Source organism: Camelus bactrianus, chromosome 1 (genome assembly GCF_048773025.1).
Source record: "Camelus bactrianus isolate YW-2024 breed Bactrian camel chromosome 1, ASM4877302v1, whole genome shotgun sequence".
In the NCBI taxonomy this organism is placed as follows: domain Eukaryota; kingdom Metazoa; phylum Chordata; class Mammalia; order Artiodactyla; family Camelidae; genus Camelus; species Camelus bactrianus.
The window spans coordinates 6,077,396-6,096,218 of NC_133539.1; the positions used below are offsets into that span (position 1 = coordinate 6,077,396).

General features: G+C 45.5%; 1 protein-coding gene across 5 annotated transcripts in view; it reads left to right on the top strand.

Annotated features, from left to right (window-relative positions):
* The first annotated feature begins 243 nt into the window (after nucleotides 1–243).
* Nucleotides 244–18,823, top strand: part of ERG (ETS transcription factor ERG) — a 175,821-nt gene continuing 157,241 nt past the window's right edge. Inside the window, exons 1-2 of one of the 5 annotated variants that reach the window (XM_074354539.1) lie at nucleotides 244–343; nucleotides 8,405–8,492. In XM_074354539.1, coding sequence (XP_074210640.1) covers nucleotides 8,454–8,492 — 39 coding nt within the window. In that variant the 5' untranslated portion in view covers nucleotides 244–343; nucleotides 8,405–8,453. The remainder of the gene's footprint in view (nucleotides 344–8,404; nucleotides 8,493–18,823) is intronic. The other 4 variants (XM_074354473.1, XM_074354507.1, XM_045506830.2 and 1 more) reach the window with 4 other exon arrangements.

Below are 18,823 nucleotides of genomic sequence, written 5' to 3' on the forward strand. Positions count from 1 at the left end.
TTCATAATGCTGCACTTCCCTTAGAGAAATGTTGCCACGACTCCCACCCCCTCACTTTTTTTTTTTAAAGGGAAGGATTTTAAGTTCATTCCGATTTTAAGTTCATTCCCCTTTTAAGCTATTTAAAAATAATGTTTAAGGGATAGGTTTTGCTGCTAAATGTACAGTTGATCCTTGGTTTAAATATTTGGAAAAAACCAAGGTTTAATATATTTAAATTCTCTTTCAGGTTATTTCAAGATCTTTGAAGACCCAAGAAAAGCCGTGTTGACCAAAAAAAAAAAAAAAAACAAGACAAATGACTCACAAAGAAAAAAGATGGGGAAGCCAAGGGCAATTAAAGGTAAAGCAAAAAACCCAGATAATCCCACCCTCCTAGTCCAGAATTTTTTTTAATATAAATATGTGAGTATCTTGTATCTTTAATATTTGATATTTGTGGTCCCAAACCTCCAAAGACTTTTTCTTGGAACCTTTGATGTACTTTGAGGGATTGTATTGGTTCCATTGATTCTCTGCCCAGCACCCTCTGCCCAGCACCCTCTGCCCCAAATAAGTTGCCTCTTGCCCAGTATTACCAGTTCCTGCCCTCAACACTATAGAATTTCAAAATCACTGCTTTCTAAGTACTATAGCCATCATGACTCCTTTTTCCACCGCCTTCTACTTTCTTCTGCTCCTTCCAAAAGAATCAAAGGGCCAAGGACGGTGTCTACAGATCTGTGCTTTTATGATGATTATATTTTTCTGTCCTGTTACAAGATTTGGCTTGTAGTTACGTTATAGTCATTTTATTTGACTTCAGTCAAAACCTCATTTCGAGAGGCACACACAGGGAGTGAGTCTCTGCATAATGAATGCAAAAAAAGTAAATAAATACAGGTAGGGGATATCAGCATTTTGTCTACAAAACATGCCCCACAGTTCTGCAAGACTGTCAGACTTCCCTCAAAAAAGCATTCTAGGGGTGGGAAGAGATGATAATGGGGCCCACATAACACTCATGTGGCCACAGAACTTGAGTCTCTCCTCCGCTGAAAATAAGCCAGGAGAGGTGAGTAGACACTGTGGAGTCAAATGTGGTCCCTGAGGCCACGCCCCGTCAGGGCCTGGAATCTTCATCACATAAAATACGGAAAATAAAGGTGTATTAGTTTGCAGGGCTGCTGTAACAAAGTACCCCAGACTGGGCTTAGACAACAGAGATCTATTCTCTCCCAGCTCCGGAGTCTGGATGTCTGAGGTCAGGGCTGGGGCGGGGCTGGCTCCTTCCGAGGGCATGAGGGGGAATCTGCCCCGGATCTCACTCCTTGGCTTGTGGACGGTCATCTTCCCCCTGGGTCTTCACTTGGTCTTCCCTCTACCTATGTCTCCGTGTCACAATGTTCCTTTTTATAAAAAAAAAAAAATGGGGACACCCGTCATATTGGATTAGGGCCTGCCCTGATCACCTCTGTGAAGACGTGGTCTCCTAATACAGTCACATTCTGAGCTACGGGGAGTTTAGACTCTAACACACGAAGGGTCATGTGATTGATGTAGATCAGCCCATGCACCAGCGACTTGTATTCGTTGGAGAAGATAAGCTGTGTCCTACTGCAGAAGTTCAGTCTCTTATTTTTAGACAAATGTAAAGGTACATTTGATTCCTTGTACCTCCGCCTCCTGCTGGTCTGTCTGGCTTACTTGTGGGGCGGGCAGGCACCAGGGCTGGGACTAGGGTAAGCCAAGCGGGGCACCACATTTAAGGAGGTTCTCCTTCTCATATGCTGATTGTGCACCTGCAGGAGCCCGGGAGGGAGCACCTCCTTAAATCGTGAGTCCTGGGGGGTGGGGGTCTCCCTTGCCTCTCCCTTCCTCCCACTCCATGTGGGAGACTGCTGCCTGGGGAGGAATCAGACCTGTGCAGTCCTTAGGGTAGGCTTTGCTGGTGACGGACCGACACGCCTCACACCCACTCTTCTAGAACCAGTGTGCCTAATGATGAGCCCAAGCCGTGAACAGATCCACTGTGATGAGCTTACACAGAGCCACCGTGCCTGGAGTGTCTTCACTTAATGACCGGTTAGCTTCAAGTTAAAAATTCAGTTTTGAAAATTAAGAGCAGAGGGAAAAATTAACAGTTTATTTCTTGAGAATTATTTTTCTCAAAATCGCAAGATTTTATGCAGTATCAAAAACGTTGCTTTCCTGTCCATAATGCTTACCACTTAATAAGTGTTTTCAAGTGCCTTGCTCTGGTAGAGGCTTCTGAGGCAACATTCAGTTTAATCTTCACGAAGGCCTTATGGAGTAGGCGGGGGAGGTTAGCCAGAGAGTGGTTCTATTTGGGCCCTAAGCAGTTGGAAGAGCTATTGGCCAGATCTTGTGTTCACACCTGTGTGAATCGCTAAACATCAATTTGGAAGTGGTAACTGAGGGTGATTTCCCGTCCTGACGGCAAATAGGTGGTGTCTCTTCCAACACCATCAACCAGTCTTCCAGCTCTCCAGCACCAACTGAGCACCCTACAATTTGATTCAATTCAGAGTTCGCGTCAGACCCCGCAGGCTGAAGACTCCATCCCACAAGATTGCCCCACCCCAGCCCCCTACTCCAGACGCCAATGGAAAGTATCGGGTCCCTAGGTTACCCACACTCCTGTCCAACTTGGCTACAAAGTTGAGGGTTCCCCCAGTACCCCCTTCAGGATTCAGTAATTGGCTAGAAGGAGTCACAGAACTCAGGCAAATGCTGTCCTTACAATTTATCATAAAGGGTATGGGTGAACAGACAGATGGGAGTTCACAAGGTGAGGTGTAGAAGGGTCCTGAGCACAGGAGCGTCCGTCTCTGTGGAGTTGGGGGGCACCACCCTCTCAGCACGTGGGTGTGTTCACCAACTTGGAAGCTCTCTGAATCCTGTCCTTTAGGGGTTTTATGAGGATTTCATCATGTATGCAAGACCGATTATGAATTCAGTCTCCAGCTCCCAAAGGAGGGGGTGGGGCTGAAAGTTCCAGGCTCCAGGCAAGGCTTGGTCTTTCTGAGTCCATGCTGAAGCTGTCTGGGGGTCCGCCAAGAGCCACTCCGTTAGAACAAAACCTGCTTCTGTCACCCTCATCACTCAGGAAGTTCCATGGGTTTTAAGAGCTCTGCACGGGGAACTGGCAACAAAGACCACATATGATTTTTATGCCACAGTAACGTTATCCCCATTTCACAGATGTGGTGCTAAAGGCCATGGAGGATAGCATGACCTTTTCTAGGTTTCCGAGGAGGAAAAGAGGAAAACCCAGTCTGGCCCCCACCCCCATCCAACTCTGCCCCTCTGCTGGGAAGCTGCTGTGCCTTCTTGGAGTGCCCCCTGGCCGCCTCCCCTCCCACGCCGACCCTGAGGTGCCTGGGAGCCCAGAACTCCTGCCTGGACGGGCCTGATCATCTTCCGGGTCTTCATGTGCCTCTTTCCTGGAGCCCATCTCCTTGGGCAGGTCCTGTGTGTGTTTCCCTAGGCCTGAAGGATGGCCAGCAAGGTTGCTGTTTAACAGAACATGGCCATGTAGACTGGGTGTCCGCATGACTGGGAGAAGGTGGGGAGTGCCTCGCCAAGGGGACAGAACTGGGTTGGGAAGAGAAGAGGGGAAGGGCGTGTCCATGTCTGTTCTGGCCCCAGCCCTGCAGATATTCAGGGCGACTCTTGACCATTTTGCAGCATTGCTTCCCTAATTACAGTCCTCTTGGACTGTTTTCCTCTTGGCCCTGTGCACCAGTCCACACTTGGTGCAATTATAGCTAAAGCATCCCAAATCAAGTATTTGTGTCTGTTTAGTAAACCATTGGGCTTTTAAAAAGTAAGAATGAAGATGGGAGCATTTTATTTTTCAAACTACCCGATAATAAAGGAATACTGGATCATGAAATGCAAAGTCATAAACGCATACATTCCCAAACGAATTTATCACAAGAAATATATATGAAAGAAAAGGGTTTTTAGACAGCGTGGATTCAAGTTCTACGAGGGTTCAAGGGCAGGTAAGATAGAAAGCAAAAAGCTCCCACAGTGACATAAAAGCATCATGTCATTCATTCATCAACGACTGAATATTTGAGAAATGACCATTAGAAACATAAAAGTAAGTTAGAAGTGCTCTTCAAAAGTCCACAAAATACCTCTCAAATGACAAAAAAGAGCAGGCACCAGATGCCCTCAGAGACGGTCGAGGGCATTTGTGGAGGGAGGAGGCACAGGAAGGATGGTAGAGCTTCCATCCTCCTGAGATTTAGGTGCGTTGCTTTTTAGGGGGTCTGGTTTGGAGATTCACAGCACCATTCACATTGAATGGCTGATGAATCCCTTGGGTTGACAGTGATCCTGGTGGTGGCGGTGGGTTAGGGTCACATGCTCTGACTCCCTGAGATGGGGGAGCTGGGAGGAACTTTTGTTCCTGCTTCCCTGCCTTCCTGCCAACCCACATGCCTCTTGATCTTCAAAACTCCTTGGCGGCACCTCCTTGGCTTTCCGTGTGAGTCCGCTCTCTCCCTGGTCTAAGTATTCCCCTCACCCCTCGTTTGGCACTGCCACTGGCTGCCTGCTCCCAGAACTGAGCTCTCGGTGTCTGTGTGAACTGTTTCCCCATCTCCATCCCTTGAGGGGTGGGACAGTGTTGCATCTGGAATCTATACATGCGCTTCCCTGCAGTTTCATCTTTAGGCATTGAAAATATCCCAAACTTCCCCATAAAAGATGTGAGACATAAACAGTCGTTATTAAGTTTATGTCTTGCTTTGTTACAGACTGAATGGCCTTGGTAACTTCTGTGATGTTTCTGTGGCCTTGGATATCCTGAATGTCGAGCCCATTTCATTGCATTTGGAATCCCCAGCAGGCTGGCAGGGTCCCACCATGTGAAGTGAGAAGTCAGCTGCCCCTGGGAAGGGCTCTGAGAATCCCAGAGTCCTCTGGTAGAAGTTTCTCAGTTACTCTTCAGTTTTTCCAAACTCATTCTGAGGGCGGGAACGGGGTTTGAGATCATGTCTCTTAGATGGATGGAAATGGTTTGTTTATGGGTTGGGATGAAGTTGGTTTCCTTTGAAAGCCCTGGTGGAGTCTCCTTTCATCTCTCTAGCTGGGAAAGTTTCAAGGGGCACCTTGGTAACCTGGTTATTAAGAGCATGGAATGTATATCAGTGATTTACTGTCACAGAAATGCTGTGTAACAATATATCTCAAATCCCAGCAGTTTAAAACAAGTAGCATTTGAACAGCAAGGTCCCCTCCTGTTTAGCACAAGGAACTATATTCAATGATGTGTAGTAACAGATAATGAAAAAGAATATAAAAATATACATATATATATGTATAACTGAGTCACTATGCTGTACATCAGAAACTGATGCAACATTGTAAATCAACTATACTTCAATTAAAAAAAAGACAGAAAAAATTTCCCCTAAAACAAGAAACATTTGTTAGCTCTTGAGCCAGTGGGTCGGTCTCAGGTTGACCTTGCCTGGACAGTTTTAGGTTTTGCTGTCTCCCTCCCATGCCTGGAATCTGTTGGTCCCTCAGATGGACCATCTAGAGTGGTCCTGGCTGGGGAGACTGGGTGACTGGGCTTTGCTCCGCGTGCCTCTCATCCTCAGCACGTGAGCCTGGGCGTGTTCCCATGGGGGTGGAAAGCTGCAAGTGGAAGCACTTGATGCCTCTGGAAGCTTCGGCTGGGAACCGACACACTGTCCTTCTGCTGAGATCTGTGGGATGCAGCGAGTCCCGTGGACAGCCCCCGAATGAGGTCTGGGGCAGTGGACTCTGCCTCTTTAGTGAGAGGAACCACAGTCACGTGGCAAAAAGCGTGGACGCAGGGAGGAGTGGAGACCTTGGACCATCACTTAATCTACCACAGTGTGACAGTAAAACATCAGCTGCTTGGTCTCTGTCTTCTCTGTGTATCTGGAACACACGGAATTTCGATTATCTGTGTGTGGAATGAGCTGTCCCCAGCCGAGTAACCTAACAGAACAACTGATTTGTTCCTTGTAACCCTTTGGGCTGAGCGGACTCAGCTGGACGGTTCTGCTTCTTTTGAGATCGGCAGGGGCTGTGGTCATTGGAGAGACAGCCCCTCTGGAACGTCCAGGATGGCTCCCTTGGAGGCCTGGCACATGGTGCTGGTGTCCGCCGGGCACCCAGCACGGGCCTCTGCCGTGTGGCTGTGCTGGGACAGGGGACTGGGTTCCCAGAGGCAGGGAGGGCAAGCTTCTGGTTCTTTCAAGGCCTGGGCTGAGGCTTCTGTGGCGTTCTCAGGATAGGGGCTGCCATTAAGTTGGCTTGGGGTCTGAGGGGAGGGGACGAGCTTGAGTGCGGGGGACGGGCCGTGGCACGTGTGTGCAGGGGGGCCTTGTGCAGGGTGAGCTGTCCCAGAGAGATGCTGAAGCCTACGGGAAGAGTGTCTGTTCCTGAGCGTGGGGTCCTGCAGTGGTGTGGGGGGGGCTTCTTTTTTGTCAGGAAGGCTCAAGGATGGAGCCTGGTGACCCTAGGAGCAGAGTGGTGTTTTCCTGAGGTGACTGCTGCTCTCCTGGGGAGGCCGTCTTGGGGGAGTTGAAGGATTCCACCCCCCACCAGAGGAGCCGGTTCCCGGAGACCTTTGGCCAGGCCCCCTCCTCTCAGCCTCTCCTCTCACCAGTGCGCCAGAAGCCGGGTTACCTCCAACAGCTACTCAATGCAGTTTCAAGACAGTGTTTCATTCCTTTTGCATTTTTAACGACTATTATCCCCGCAAAGGACTTGCTTTAGACTTAGGGGGAAAAATTGCACACTTTCCAAAATTGAGAAATTTCACTATAGTAATGTCTAAGGTCCCAGGTTTGCCATTGTCTGGGCCAGCCAAGCTCCCCTGATCTTGGGCGGACCCCATGGGGCTGTTCTGGGGATAGGCCCCCAGCATGCAAACCTGGAGCTGAAGGCCTCCCCTGAGAAGCCTGTCTACTTTGGAAGTGGATGGGTTTGTACCGTAAGAGGGTGGAAAAGCCCAGAACACAGAGGTACTTGGGACACCTGCGAGTGCTCGAGCATATCCCTGGGAGCAGGTGTTCGGTAACAAACCTGAGGGTCAGCCTTTGTGTCTGCTCTGCAGTCTTGTAGTGAAGATGTTTATTTTTATCTTGCGGTTTACTCCTGCTAAGAGGCATGGGCTAGATTTACGAAGAAGAAACAGAAAACACCAAAAAAATAATAGTTAATTGAGAAAAAGTGATGGTACCTTAAAAATATAAATTAGAAGAGGTATTTTCAGTGCCAGAAAACAACAACTGATGGCTAAGATCTACAGAGAACCAAAGACTGGTTGGGGAGTGGTCACTGGAGCCTGGAGCCCTGGGGGTGGGTCCCGAGGATGGGAGAGGTCACCAGGGAATCCAGATTGTGGCCAAACATGGAGGGAGCCTCCCATGGGTGGAGGGAAGGTGTAGGGAAGAAATAGCCCTGTCCTCTCCTCTCACTCGCTGATCTCCAGATGGTGTCACATTGATCAAACCTAACCGGAGCTCAGCTGAGGCAGCTGACAGGGGTCAGCCCTGGTGGGGATAGTGCAGGGTGGGGGTGGGGGTGGGAGGTGGAGATGGGGTGGGGCAGACAGACAAGAACCAGAACACACTGGTTTAGAATCTGAATTAAGGAATATATTGGATGAAGTATTTATCCCTAGAGTATGGGCACGTTTAAATTTAAATGAATTAAAATATCTTCAAAATACTGGGTAAAACCTGTTAATTATGTCAAGCCAAAATTTCTTAGAGTCAGGCCAGTCTGACTTGAATCCTGTCTCTGTTGCTTATTAACCAGGGGATCCTGGACGAATGAGTGACCTCCCTGGGTGTCCATGTCCCCAGCTGGACAGTGAGAATGAGAACGCTCAGAGTGGCAGTCAGGGTCAAATGAGAAATGCGTATGGTGTCCTCAGCCCAGGGGCTGCCACTTAAGCACTCAGTGTACAGTAGTTGTGCTTTTTATTAAGAGCTTAATTATGAAGCTGAAAGATGTGTAGAAGGCATTAGCTTCGACAGAAACTTCAAAAGTCCAATTCTCTCAATATAATAGAAAATGTTTCATTTTGGGGGTCTCGTTTCTTCCTTTAAACAATCACTCAAAGATGCTGCCCATGTAAAATGATGTGTGTGAACTGTATTTGACTTGGATTTTGGGGGGCCTGTCATATTAGGGTTTGGGGGACTAAAAGTAAGTGATAGTCCCAACAGGGGAGAAGTGGGTTTCCTAGTCACTTCATTTACTATGCATATCTAAAGACAAACATTTAAATGTGGAACCCGGGATTATTTTACCATGGGTGTGCTGTGTTCAGTTCTAATGGAAAACAAAACAGAAACGTGGTTGTTTATTACTGTTTGTCTTGCCCCTTTGTGTCTCCCAGCTGACTCAGGTTCTGAGCGGATGCTGACTCAGTTGGCCTCCTGAGGGACATGATTCAGACTGTCCCGGACCCAGCAGCTCATATCAAGGTAGGTTCCATCTCAGCCAGGAAGCTACCCCTGGCTTCCCCCTGCACTGGTTTCCATAGATGCCTGCCTCGCTCTTGGTGAATGCAGGGCTCAGCCAACCACAGCCGCGGGCCAGTACAGTTCTGTTTTTATACAGTCCTGGAGCTAAGAAGATGGTCTTCATATTTTTCATTGATTGAAAAAAAAATCAAAGGAAGACTAATGTTTCCTAAGGCATGCAAATGATACAAAATTTAGATTTCATCGCCCAGTCTCATCACATACTGTCTAGGGCTGCCTTCACACTGTCCTGGCAAGTTGAGTCGTCTCAACAGAGACCACATGGCTCAAAGCTGACAGTATTGACTCTCTGGGTCTTTGCAGACAAAAGATCACTGACCCCCAAGTTTACATCTAAAACCACATCCAAAGTCTCCAACTTCTGTCCTAATTCCATCTCCTTCATGCTCCCTGGGTGACCTAGGAAGAGACGGGAGGGTGAGCGCTGGGGTTTCTGACGCTCCGCCATCAATTTATCGGGGCATGCCGACACTTCAGCGCCTTGTCGCTTCACACCTGCTCAGTGACAGCCCTTCCCAGCGGGCGGGGCGCTCTGGATGTGAGAGAATGGGGAAGTGGGGCTCCTGCCAAGGAGCTCCTGCCCGCAGGGAAGCCCCTCAGTACTATACGTCCATGTGGTCACAGCCACCAGGAGGAAATGAAGTGATGGTTTTCGGATACTTGACCCAAATAAAAGTTGCAAAAGAAGTTGGGGCTTGGGCTGCGTAATCCAGACAGGCTGTCTGCACCTGTCCTGATTGGCTCCGCCGTCCACGCTGGTCCAGCTGACTCACTCCACTGCCAGTGTTTGACTTTCCCTGTATTAATTCATTTCCCCACATGGCCTGGGAGGTTTCCCTAATTTATATGCTTTACCTAAAACATTTATTGAAAATGAGAAGTGGCTTATTAAAGGAGAGGAAAGTTTATGGTATTGAGAAGTTTACCTTTTTGCGGGGGGACTAGAACATAAAATGCCCTCCGAAATCACACACACACACACACACACACACACTCACACACACACTCACACTCACACATTTTAAAAGCAGTATATTTGGTAAGTGTTATGTACCACATGCAGCTCATATTCATATATATTTAATTGCTTTGAAAATGGCATTAGATGTAATGAGTTTAATGCATCCTTTAAAATTCATGGGAGCTCCTGCAGTGTCAGAAATACAGGGAGTCCCAGGGCCGTGGAGGGTTCTGAATTTCATCCAGGGACAGAGAGAGGCGAGCCTCTGGGGACACCATCGTTTGATTTCTGTGTGATGGTTTATTGGGGCTTGGTAGTCATGTCTACAAAAATGCAAGTGGGACGTCCTGTGGCTGTGATAAGGGTTCTTCAGAACTATCTGGGACACGTTTGTAAGTGTGTCTGTGGGCACACAGATGGGGGGAAGGGGCGTTCTCCTTTTAGTCTTTGTTGACCTTGAAGCAGCAGGATGTAAATAAAAGCTGTCGGGGAGGGAAGGTGATACAAGAAGTATCTTCTGTTCCTCAGAGTCTGAGTGGCGACAACTGAAATCCGCTTTGACTGGAATTTTGTTCCTAACCAACCAGAAGGATAAGATCAAGTCAGCAAGAAATTATCAAAGATTTTTAAAAGTTAATTCATTAAGTGCAAACAGCCAGGCAAAGCTGAGAAACGTAGTCCCGAAAATGTGTTTAGTGCAAATGTCCTGTATTTGATCTCAGGAGTGAGCTATGTTTTCAAATCTGATTTATCTGATTGTCCTCATATCAGTTGACAGAAATAGAAGCGAAGGATAATTTTGAGAAGTGTGACCCTGAGAGTTTCTTCAAAACAAATCTAGACTCAGATTGCTTCTGTGTCTCTTGGAGATGAACTGCCAGTTTAGAGTTGCAGGTGCCAATAGCTGATGTTGACTTAGAGGTAGAGAGAATTCTAGTAAAGACATTTGTTTCCTTTGTACATCTATCAAGCCCCACCTACTTGAATTTGCATAATTCTTCCTGGACTTCGTTTTTTTCCCATGTATGGAACTGGTGTCCTTGACAAGGAAGTCAGCAAAAATAGATTGCCTTTCACCATTCCCTTAAAAGCCCCGATTTGGGGAATTTCTTCAGTAGATTTTCTGTGCTGAGAGGTTTCTGGTTCTGGGCTGAGGAATGCAGCTTTTACTTCTGGGAGAGGAAGTTCTTACAAATGACACAGGACTGGTCCCACTTGACATGTTAATGTAGATAATGGAAGAGTTTGTCTTTGGCTCGTTGCTACAGAAATGTTTTTCTCATCTGGAAAGGATTTGAATTCGCCACAGAAGTGGCTCCCCATCGCAGGTGTGCAGGGAGATCACCATAAAGAGTTTAGCATCCCTGACATTTGTCCATAGACCGATCTGGACGAAAGATATGTTCCTTTTGTATTTAAAAAGTGTATTCTGCATAATTTCCCATAGTTCTTTTCTGCTAGAACAAGTGACTTTTATAGGTAGAGCTTTAAAAAGGAAGGATGGTAAATATGAAATACAATGATATTTTTGATTTAAATAATATAGCAGTTGTGGCAATTGATTTACAAAGAAAATGAATAGAACCTTAAAAACATTTTTTAGCTTATTCTCTGTTGGTGGTAATAGTAAGTCATTAAGCACATTTTGACTTGTCTGTCTTTGCTGGCCCTTCCAAGCACTTTCTTATAGTAGAAATTATGGTAAGTGTCCCACGACTGTGCTCTTAGCTGCTCAGGGCATGTGACCGTGCCTCTGCTCCGCTGAGGGTAGTGCCTTTCACCACCAGAGGTGGACCCAGACTCGTCTCCTGAGAAGGGAAAAAAGACTAGCAAATCCGTTTTATTAGGATTTGACAAGGATTTTGGTCATGAATTCTCATTCTCAACTTGCGTCATTGCATTTCCTCGTAAGAGGTCCACTTTGATAGCTTCATGGTCTCACATTGTCCAGATGAAGAGGGTGAGCAGATGAGTCAAGTTTCCAGCCTTAAAGAGTTGTGACATCTTGTGCATTTTGCCCGATGAGCACATTTTGTAGTAGTTCCCTTTGCCAGTTCACCAGCTACATGTGTCGGAACTGCCCAGGCGAGGACTGAGAGGGGAACAGTCTGAATTTTAGTTCCACCCCGTGGATCACCAGCTGTGTGGCTTAGGGAGGCTAGTTCCCAAATCTCTGAGCCGCTTGCTCTTAGCTAGGTTCATGCTGTGGATAAGAGCGAGGGTGCTGACGTCCGAGGACTCGATTTGAATTCTGCTCTATCATTTACTAACTCGGGGATCTTGTACCAGGTCCTCTGTCTCTCTGCCTGGGTTTCCTCTTGTCTGAATTGAAAGCGCCTGCTTCCTGGGGTCAGCATGAGGATTCAGTGAGTTATTATAGGTAATACACCCAGCCCCTGCTGAGTGCTTAGCTCTGGTGAGTGCTTGTGGTCTGTAAAATGAGAGTAACAGATCCATCTCAAAGATGCAGTATTGTCCTGTCTCTAATACATACGGAGCGCTGTCAGCATGTCTTAAAAAATATTGAACTGAGTGAAAGAAAATCTAAAACAGAAGGTGCTCAGGAGTTTGGGATGAGCAGATACAAACTACTATATACAAAACAGAGAAGCAACCAGGTCCTACTGTGTATGTACAGCACAGGGAACTATATTCAGTAACTTGTAATAACTTACAATGAAGACGAACATGAAAAAGGAATATATATATATATATATATATATATATATATATATATATATAACCGAATCACTATGCTGTACACCAGAAACTAACACAACACTGTAAATCAACTATACTTGAGTTAAAAAAAAACAAGTGAACAACCAGAAACACCAGAATGAGCTGTCTGGCACAGTACTATTTACATACAGGAAATGCATGCTGTTAGGAAATTACTTCTCACACAGCATTGTGTACATTTCATGGGTATGTACACATCTGAAACATATCATGACCACATCAGAGGGGATGAGTACATATGTGGGGCAGGCTGGCTGGTTGCTTTGAGAGGTGATTAGGGGATAAGGGAAATGATAATAATAGAGATAATGGCAGTACCTAGCATGGAGGTTTGGATGTGGCACAGAAGGTCCTCTCCTACACACTGATGGGACTGTTAAGTTGGTACAATGCCAGTTGTGCTTTGGTACCCATTTGGCATTGCCTACTGAATGATGGGCCCACCCTGGGCTCCAGTAGCTCCATCCCTACTGCAAATGGGCACCAGGAAATATGCACAAGCAAAAAACTAGAGAAACCCATATGCCCACTGAGAATGTCTAAATTAATTATGGTCTAGTCCCTCAATGGAGAACTATACAGCAGTGAAAAATAAACTACCAGCGTCTACCTGTGTCTGTGCATCAATGTGGATGATTCTCAAGGTTGAGTGAAAAAAAAAGTCACAGAAGAATAAACAGAGTATGATTCTGCATATAAAGATCAAAAGGAAGCACAACAAAAGAACATATGTTGTTCAGCGACACACACATATGAGGCAAAAAGAAGAACAAAGGCACAATATGTATATAATTCAGAATAGGAATTGCTTTGTGGGAGAGGGGAGAGCTTTCGTGGGGGCTCAGGAGGCTTCTGAGGTCTTGGTATTGCTGGTTGTGGGCTGACAGGTACGTGCAAGAATGTTTGCTTCTTATTCTTTAAATGGCATGGTATTACCTATCCTATTGTGTAAGGAGCAATAAAGAACTTAAGATACTGAAAGAAGAGAAAGGGAAGATCGCACTGGGAGGCTCAGGGTAGAATTGCATTTGGGGAGATGCCTTCTAATTGTACACTATTCTGCACCGCAGCAAATCGTTAATGTTAGCGGTCACTTGGCCCAGTGCTGGTCTAGCTGCTAAGGTGGGCGGGAGCCAGCTCTGATCAGGTGATGTCCAGGCAGCAGCTCTAGTCATTTCTAAGTTGAGTATGCTCACCTGCCTTTAGCTCTGTGAATGGCTCCACTGTACCCTTTTGCAACAAGGAACATGTCTCTGACTCATTTGTTCATTCATTCATTCATTCATCAAACATTTATCAAAGCCTTCCACATACTCACAAGGTGTTGGGAATGTGGGTGTGGGAATAAGAGACCATAAAGACACAGCACCTGAAATCCAGGGCACAGGTCACATGCTCCCAAACACATGTTTTGGACACAGCATGGCCCAGGGTCTCCCCCACCCCCTAGCTCGTCCACCCTACCTCGTCCCTCTCACAGCCCTGTGCTCAGCCAGCATTACTTCTTTCTGGAGAAAGCCTGGCGGTCCCCAGGGTCCTCCTGTGGGTGTCACACCTTGCTGGTTATTCTAGGTGGAGCATGCAATGTGCTCTGCTGGCCTGATGGCTCCCAGGTCCAGCTCTCCTGCCACTGCAGCTAGAAATGGCTGGAGTTTGTCACTGCACTGACAGTGACCCCCTGTCCTCCAGGGGAGGAAGCCCGGTTCCATTCTGGTGTCCACTTCTAGCTGATGTCCAGCTCTTGCCCCCCAAGGTTTTGTATGAGGTTCGGTCACAGATACTGGACCACGGGGTAAACAGTTTCTCTGTTCTGGATTCTAGTTGCTTCCACATGTGGAGAAGGACTGAAAAACTGCCTTACTCCAGATTTGTTTCTAATTATGATCCCCTCCATCCTGTTCTTTTTCCCTTTAACTTTTATATCTTTTGCTCATTTTTATGAGTGTCTTGGGGCCAGATGGTCTAGGTTTGATGCTTGGCTCCATTTCTTATCAGTTGCCTCAGCTGTAAGATTGGGTAAATAGTGCACCTGCCTCATAGAATCATGGGGGTTAAATTAGAGTTAATGCTTTTAAAGCACTTATTAAACACTTATTATCACATTACATATTATTATTCATATATTGTAATGTCATTAATATCGTGATAATTATATATTATAATGCATAATGCTATATATTACATATTGCTATCATTTATATGTTATAGTAATTATATAATATTCTTGTACTATTAATATGTGTTACCAATAATATATTATTAACATTTATATATAAAACACATTATAATTAATATATTATTAATGTTAATAATACAGCAATATGTTATATTATTAAAAACTAAAGCAATTGTATAATATACCACTATATTATTAATATGTAATATTGTATATGAGCATATTTTGACAATAGCAGTAGAAGGGGAGAAGGAAGAAGAGGGAATATTCTGGAAAGAACTGGAAAGATAATAGGGTCAGTATTTGCCGAGAACTGAACTGCTGAAATGACTTCTTTCCCACGTGGTTCCGTGGTTGCCTCTCTGGAAGTAATGCTAAATATTACTGACTATAAAAGATTCTAAACTTAAACTCTGTTTGTGTTTCATAGAAGGAAGGGTCTGAAAGAGATTTCAGAAGTAGCCGGCATTAAACACGAGGTCACTGGGAAGCCTGAGAACCCAGCAGATGAGCAGGGTGCTTTCAAAGTAACACGAAGCAGATGCGAAAGTCCGTGATCTGCTTCCCGAGTACTGAGTTCGGCGGCTTCTGTGGCAGGCGGTGACTTACCCCATCCCCATGGAGAAGGTGGATCTCACTGCCGCGCTCCTACCTGAGTGACAAAGGACCTATTGAGTTTTAAGTATTTTGCACATATTTGCAAACCTGATTTACAATGATTCTGCTTCCTAGGAAGGTGGAAAGTTTATCCTTTAGAGGATATGCTCAACAGAGGCCAGAGTTTTCCTCCCCGATCTGTGTGCTGTGAAGATGATGTAAGCCTGCTTGATACACTGCCTGTTTTTTCCTCAATAAATCAGCTTTGATCAGATTCCAGTGGGGTTAGCACATCCCCACCAGCCTGGCGGTTCTGGCTGTTTACAGCTGCAAGTTGATTTTTTGCACTTTCATTTTTCTGTAGGATGGTGGCATTTAATTAAACACAGATGAGCAAATTTGCTATAATTCCCACCAATGCATATTAGTTTTATAAGCAGAAGATAATTTTAAAATATCAAGATATTTGATAAGGTAAAATTGTGGAGCCATCTAACATCTGACCGTCTTGCCTGCAGGCCTCTTAGGTGAGGTTTGCTGGAGGAGGGCTGTGCTTTCTGTCCCTCCCTCCTGGCTTCCTGCGTCCCTGGGGACTGAGCTCGGTCACCTGCTGGGGATTGTGCTCAGGGTGCATGCAGGGGGGCCTAATGGTGTGCTCCCCACAAACTGGCAACTCCTTGTTAGGATTCAGTGACACTCGCATTCAGGGAGGGCACCAGCTTTACCAGAAGGTGTAAACGGGGGTTGGAGGAGGTTGAGATCATGTCCCTGGAGAATGGTGAGGAGTCATTTGTGCTTGACCTAGAGCCCCTCTGGGGCTGTTTCCTCCAGAGGTGGTTCTCTAAAGGTATCCCGGAGATCGAATCAAAATGCAGATTCCTGGGCTCTCCTCCAAAGTTGCTTCTCCAGGAGATTCAGGTTGGACTCAGAGAACTGCATGTTAACAAACCCCTGAGGTGTTTCTGTGGCGCTTGCTTAGATGATGAATAATTATTAAGTATTAACCTCACCTTATGGTAAATCTCAAAGCAGCTGATTTTTTTTTTTCCTGTCTACACTGGAGGCTGCATGATTCTGCAGCACAGCTCTGAATATCCTAGTCACACGTGTAAGGGTTTGGAGAACATTATTTGGACTTGGGTTTCAAAAGGCCAGCACATTTCCTGGGCTCTGTGATTGGACCTGCAGAGGGCTGAGAGGAGGAGCTGGTGGGTGGAGGAACAGAGAGGGTGCCAGGTGCGCGGAGAGGAAGACCACCACCCTTGGCAACGTGGGAGTCATTGGTGACCTTGGGAAGAGTGATTTGCATGAAGTGGACAAAAGCCATATTGGCGTGTCTTCCAGTCCAAAAGGGAGAATAGATAAGTGCAGATAGCTTGTGCAAGGCAGCTCTTTCCACTTAGGATTTAGAAGGTTTAGTGCTCAAAATCTTGTATACATTTTATTTTAATGATATTAACCCTGAGCGATGTCATATTTTTTTTTCATTTAAGAGGTATATATATTTTTAATTTATTGAAGTATAGTCAGTTTACAATGTTGTGTTAGTTTCTGGTGTACAGCATAGTGATTCAGTTATATATGTATATTCTTTTTCATTATAGGTTATTACAAGATATTAAATATAGTACCCTGTGCTGTACCGTAGGGTCTGGTTGTTTATTTTATATAGTAGTGTGTATCTGCAATCCCAAATTCCCAATTTATCCCTTCCCACCTGCTTCCCCCTTATAACTATGAGTTTGTTTTCTATGTCTGTGAGTCTGTTTCTGTTTCATAAATAAGTTCATTTGTATCATTTTTTTAGATTCCACGTATAAATGATAACATATGATATTTTTATTTTTCTTTCTGATTTAACTTTACTTAGAATAACAATCTCTAGGTCCATCCATGTTGCTGCAAATGGCATTTATTTCATTCTTTTTTTATGACTGAGTAGTATTCCAGTGTGTGTGTGTGTGTGTGTGTGTGTGTGTGTGTGTATCACAATTTTTTTATCCCTGATTGGTTTTGATGTTTATTCTGCCTGTTAAATTTTACCCTCAGAAGATAAATGTTTTTATCTGCTTGCACCTATTGATATTTTTCTTTGCTGTCTTTCCCTAGCTTTTAAACTTAGAACATTCCTATTTTTCTTGCTCTTTTGTGTATTTCCTGGTCTTCTGTATCTCTTGTTTAACAGAAATAAAATAAAATATATTTATTTTAAAAGCCACCAAGAAAGTCGTTCAGTGTCCACAGAAAGCGCACAGCAGTGCAGATCCCCTTGCATGGGGAGTTCTGCGTTCTGTGCAGAATGAACCCATCCTAACTTGGCAGCAGTGTTTTCTGCTCGTTCCCCCTGGAGGGTAGATAAGCAAAATGTTCAACAACTAGCCTGGGCACACCAATCAACGTGGGGCAGACCAACCGGATGAGATCATGGTTGGAAACAGCGGGGGTCCCTGTCTCAGTGTTTCTACCCTTCCTCTGGGTGCCCACTCGCCAGGGAACTGACTCTCCTCCTCCATGCTCTGCTGGCCCCTTGCTTTTATTTTTCTGTCCTCCCAGTCTTGACATTGGGTCCTTGTCATTTGTCAGTGCCTGTTTTATCTGCTTGCTAGATTATACATTACTTCCGGTGATCACATACTCAGCTTTGTGTCTCTTATGGTACCTCATGCCTGGGAGATGCTTAACATACAGGTGCTGCTTGAATTAAATAAGCAGGGGCCCCAAGGAAGCAAGAGCCACACAGGGCCTTTGTTCTGTTCTGGGACATAACGGCCCAGTTCAGTGTTTGCCAACTTTTTACCCTTCATTCTTCCTCTTTGTAGGTGTGGTTATAACCACACAGCCAATTTGCAGACTAGAGAATGTGTTCTCAAGGGCAGTGTGTCTTAACTTTTCTGTATATAGTTTTGTATATATAATTAAAGTTTTTATTTTTTAGAACGGTTTTAGTTGCACAGCAAAATTGTGCAAAAGTACAGAGGTTTCCCATATGCCCTCTTGCCGCACACGCCCACAGCCCCTCCCACTGTCAGTCTCTCCCACTCTTGCGGTCCATTTGTCAACAGTTGGTAAACCTGCACTGACTCATCATCATTACCCAGAGTCCACAGCTTACATCAGGTCCCTCTTGGTGGTGGGAACGCTGATGTGAACATAGAATCTTGTCCATTCTGTGGACTTGGAAAACAGTGCAATAACATGTTTCTACCATTAAGTACCATAAAGAGTAGTTTCAGTGCCCTAAAAATCCTCTGTGCTCTGCTCACCCATTCCTCCTCTCCCCCCGCCCCCACCCTGCCCCTGGAAACCACTGATCTTTCTATTGTCTCCATAGTTTCGTGGTTTCCAGAATGTCCTATAGTTGAAATCGTACAGCATCAAGCCTTTTTCAGTTGGCTTTTTTTCACTTTACTGGTATGCATTCAAGCTTCCTCTATGTCTTTTCATAGCTTGTTAGCTCATGTTAACTTTTTTGAATCTTAGAACTCTTTAAAAATTTGGTGAATGTCACAGATTTCCCCCCGAAAATAAGTGTGTAGGCACACACTCACATGCACACACACACACTTGTATGCTCACAGATCTATTGAAGGAAACCCAGCACCCCAAGCGCTCCGGCCCCGGAGGCCCAGGGATCCCAGGTGCTGGCGATGGAAACCCCCCTGGATGCAGTTGATGAAACTGAAAATGAGTTTTCATTTGCACCTAACTATCCCGCTGGAAAACGCGTGGCCTCTTGAAGTCAGTGGCAAGACAGGGCTGCTTTGAACAAAGCTTGTTTCGAGGCACGTTCTTGGT